This window comes from Vombatus ursinus, unplaced genomic scaffold (assembly GCF_900497805.2).
Source record: "Vombatus ursinus unplaced genomic scaffold, bare-nosed wombat genome assembly UNPS02014877.1, whole genome shotgun sequence".
Classification (NCBI taxonomy): domain Eukaryota; kingdom Metazoa; phylum Chordata; class Mammalia; order Diprotodontia; family Vombatidae; genus Vombatus; species Vombatus ursinus.
Genome location: NW_020954655.1, coordinates 317,434 through 322,103, shown reverse-complemented (window position 1 = coordinate 322,103; position 4,670 = coordinate 317,434). Strand labels below are relative to the sequence as shown.

Genomic DNA, 4,670 nt, shown 5'->3' with positions numbered 1-4,670 from the left:
CATAACAATGATATGTTAATTTTCTAGGAAGGTTAGACAGCCTTATTTTTACATACATGCAATAATGAAGATAGAGAGATAGGGGTGTATGTGTATGTGTGTGTGTGTGTGTGCACGTACTTGCCTTATTACATGAATCATTCTATAATTAAAGAAAATGCAAAAATTTTGCAAAGTGCAAAAATGATTGAAAAAATTCAGTCAATATTGTTTAATTAAAGTCAATTAAAGTAACCAAAACCAAGGACTGATAACTCTGTGCAAGGCACTGTGATAAATGCTGCAGTTGGATACAAAAGGGTTAAAAAAAAAAACCAAAAATCCAGTCTGGGCCCTCAAAGAACTTGGGATAAAGATGACAGCCTGAATTTATGGTTTGCATGAATCATCTCATTTGATCCTTATAATCCAGTTGGTTTATCACCTCAGAATGCATGACATTACTTAGGAATACTTAGAAAAATAACATATCAGCAATTATAGAATGATGTAACACACACACACACAAACAATAAACAAAAGGAAAGTCTGACACAATACAGAAGTGAAGTAAGTCAGTGCTATACTTGTGGAGAAAAAACAGTGGGCTTATAGCCAAAAAACTCAGTTTCTAATTATGGTTGTAAGCAAGTCACTTTTTGGGCCATGGTTACCTTATCTGTAAAATGAAAGAATTGAACTAGGTGATCTCTAAGCTCCCTTCTGGCTCTAAATCCTATGAATCTCTTATGAGAGAATTATTACAGAAATCTTTCTAAAGGAGACTTTCTAAAGGAGAAAGTTTCAAAAGGAAAGGAGATGTGAACTGGCAGAGGAGAAGGGAGATAATTGTTGCAATTAAAATATCTGTGATAAAGAGAAACCAAGGCACAAAGTTCCAAGCATGATTAATTTATTAGCAAAGCTAGCAATTGCCAATAAATGGGATCTAAGGCTTCTCAGCAGCCAGAATACATCTGATAGGGCAGCTCTTTTGTAGTATTGAAAAGCAAAAGTAGCACAAACATTATATGGCAAAAATAAAAAAAATAGATCTGATACAAATTACAAGTAGAAGAGAGGCAAAGCATGAGCTGTGATTGGTCTGAGTCAAAGCAGGGAATTTCCATGACCCTGGGCAACTGGGCAAATAAAGCCTCTGGAAAGCCCCATGGTCAAACAAAGTTTATGAATTAGAATTTGTGTGGTTGGACTTTGACCCACGAGAATATGGAAGTTAAACTCTTACAAATTTGACTAACGGGAGCTAATTTGAATCTGTCCAGCAAGGCCTAAACAATCAAGTCTGAATGTGATTCACAAATATTGATTCTGATTAGATACAATTCTCAATCAATAATTAATCATTGAATATCAGTTTTCAAATTTCACAGAACATTCTAATTAAGGTTAGTGGCATGAAGATGAGACTAAGAAAAAGATAAAAGCGGATTAGTTCATTTATCATAGACAAGCACAAATAGGGAATGACAAGAAGTGAGGTTGGGAAGAAGGGAGGAGTGAAGGTGAGTAAGGTAATAACTGGCTCGTGGAGATTTCTGAAAGGCACTGTTTAATTATAGATTTTTCCCCCAACCTTCTTCTCATATACACACTAACCTGTCTCTCCCTAAAATAGATCAACTTTGAAAATTTAATTATTACAGCAAACATTGAGTTCCATTAACATCATTTTTACCTCTTGAATTTTACCATCTAAAGTGCATGGTGGCCACAGAAGAGGCTTTGAAGGGGAATGACAGGAAGCGAAATACACAACTGACATCATCCTTTGTAATGAAGGCAAAATCTTTATGTTTAAAAGAACCTAAGGTAAACCAGAGTGAATAATTCTCTTTCTGGAGGAAAACTCCTCACCCAGTAATTCTTACAAAGAACAGGGCTAGGATTCAATATTGGGAACTTTATAAGTGTTTCCCTGATGTTAATGAGTGAAAAGCACAGGGTAAGCAGAATTCATTTTATTTACTCTAACATCAGTTCCAGTAATATTTCTTCCAAGCAATATTGTAGTCAAAATGACTTGCACATTCATAACCAAACCTACTGGTAGAGAAATGATTTTTAGAGTAGCAAAAATAACATCTAGTTCTCTAGAATCAAGACCTAAAATTAACATAAATAAATGTGTTTGTATAATTCATTTGGCATTTAATCACATACCGCCTTGTGACGTCTCTCCTTTGATTTGAATGATTAAACAATAGTGCAATGTTTAAATAAATTTCTAATTCTTAGTTTTTGCAACTAGACTACAAGCTTCCAGAAGGCAGAGGATCAGATGACTTATTCATCATTGTATCCACTATAGCAGCGGATACAATGCCTTTCTCAGAGTAGACATTTAATGAACACTAATTGGTTCGATACGATTCATGGTCATTTACGATTTGTGATTCTTCACTTACGTTCCTTGCCCAGGAAGAAAGAGTAAAAGCAGAGGTGGTTAATGCTCAGATACAGCCATCCCTGACGAGGGACTCGACCCTTCCAACAGCAGCAAGAATAATAGGTGATCAACTTCTCAGCTTCGGGAAGATTAAATCTGGCTTCAAACTTCACCAGGGCCTCTCGAAACTTCTCTGGCTCTTCCTCTTGTTCTGCTAATTTACTCCTAGTCTCTTCTGCAATCAGGGCCTGTTGGGAACAAAAAGATTCTTTTCTAATGAAGAAAGGAAATGGGGGGGAGCGGGGAGTTGTGTTGTTGGGAGCTAATTAAAGGACTCCTATAATTCCTTAAGTATCTTTTATAAAAGGTTTTAAAAAACATATTAAAATGCATATAGTAACATACATAATAAAAAGCATATAGTAACGAGTTCTCAAGATTCGTAACACCTGATAAAATTTCATTCCCACTTTGCAGTTAGGCAAAAAGATCCTTAATTTGCTTAAGACTCCCAAGAATAATCATAAATACTGTCCAGGAAACACCTAGATCACAGGGAGGAAGCAAAGGGGAGGGGCTCTGTTTCCACTCCTATTTTACACTTAATAAATAACTGCCAGACCTTTCTTAAATATTTACTTCAGGACTCAGAATTAAAAGTAACAATGCCATGAGTGTAGATGAGGAAACAGGCCCAGAGAGAGGAACTCAGTTGCTCAAGATCAGAAAACCAGGAAAAGAGCATAGACTGTTTGTGATGGCCTAAGAACCCGAACCCAGGACTACTGCTTCCCAATCCAGTATTCTTTCCAGTATACCACAAAACCTTTCTGGAAACTAAGATATACCTTTTCAATGAAAAGACTTGAGCAAAAATCTCTTTCTTCACAAAACAAACAAAAACTGTTTTTTTTAAAAAAAGATTTTAAAAATGGATCTTTAAGAAAGGACCTAGAGATAATATTGCCCCAAAGTAGAAGAAAAGGAAGAAAAGAGGATTAGTAAAGAATCTTTTTAAATGCACAGAAGAGAACAGAGGAAGCTCAGGAAGAACCACAAACAAGCAGGGCTGATTTGAAAGTATCATGCTAAATTTATGACATACTTTAAAAAAAAAAAAGCTGAACATGATGGAAATTTGTTGTTTCATATTATCTTTTTTCTATCCTACATAAAAAAAAATTGTCTTTGGTGTTCATTAAATTTCAGAATGGAACACTGGCACTGGGGTTTGGAAGACCTGAATTTGAATTCTATGCTGTCTGATAGGAGACAAGTCACTTAATTTCTCTCAGCCTCATCTCCCTTACCTGTTAAAATGAGGACAAAATAATAGATCTTACTTCAGAGAGTTGTAAGGATCAGATGAGATAATACCCTTACTTTGCAAAACTCAGAAGTGCTATGGAAATGTTAGCTATCATTATTACTTTTACAAAGGAAATCATATGAAATTAATGTGTAGCTCTCTTAGGAATCAAATAACATTTGAATAAATAAACAAATAACATTAGAATAGTTACGACAGCCCAATGAGATAGTGGCATGAGCAGAAATGATAAAACATAAAAGTAACTAATGGAATTACAAGTGCAACAACTCACATTTATAGAGTGTTTTGCAGAGTACTTTGTAGCCATGATCTTATTTGATCCCTGCAACAACCCAGGGAGATAGGCAGCATCAGTATCATTCCCATTTTACAGATGAGGAAACTAGCTACATAATTTCCAGGGGTGGGGAACCTGCAGCCTCAAGGCCACATGTGGCCCTCTGGGTTCCCAAGTGCAGGGGTTCATCAAAGGGCTGCACTTGAGGACCTAGAGGGCCACACGTGCCTCGAGGCCTCTGGTTTACCACCCCGATTTACATAAAGTCAGACAGTGATGGAAAGGCTGACTTAGAATTTGAACTCCAAGACTGGCACTCAAATAGTTGGGACCCAGGAATCTCTCGTAGGAATGGAGTTTTGTTTTTTCTTTTAAAGCTTTGTAAGGCAGTGGGAAGTTCAGGGTGTGAATAGGAAATACTTCATTCCCTAGGACTTTTGGCAGAAGAAGTAATAGGAAAACAAGCATCACTGTTCTCTTTCCATATATTAGGTGCAGTTCAGTCATTGTAGCCAACAGCTTTAGATTGGGTAGAGCCCTTCACTTTCTAACCATTGGCTCACAAAACTATAGAGTCAGCAGATTTCTCATAGCTTTTATTTAAAGGCTTTTCATTTCAGAGTATTTCCAAGACTGTTTCAACTGTGAAATAATTTCTTCTTTCTTTCAAA

At 36.3% G+C, this 4,670-nt stretch overlaps 1 protein-coding gene across 1 annotated transcript in view; it reads right to left on the bottom strand.

Annotated features, from left to right (window-relative positions):
- TBC1D8 (TBC1 domain family member 8) overlaps positions 1–4,670 on the bottom strand; it is a 126,133-nt gene that overhangs the window by 41,426 nt on the left and 80,037 nt on the right. Inside the window, exon 4 of the mRNA XM_027842575.1 lies at positions 2,409–2,637. Within this exon, the coding sequence (XP_027698376.1) occupies positions 2,409–2,637 (229 nt within the window). The remainder of the gene's footprint in view (positions 1–2,408; positions 2,638–4,670) is intronic.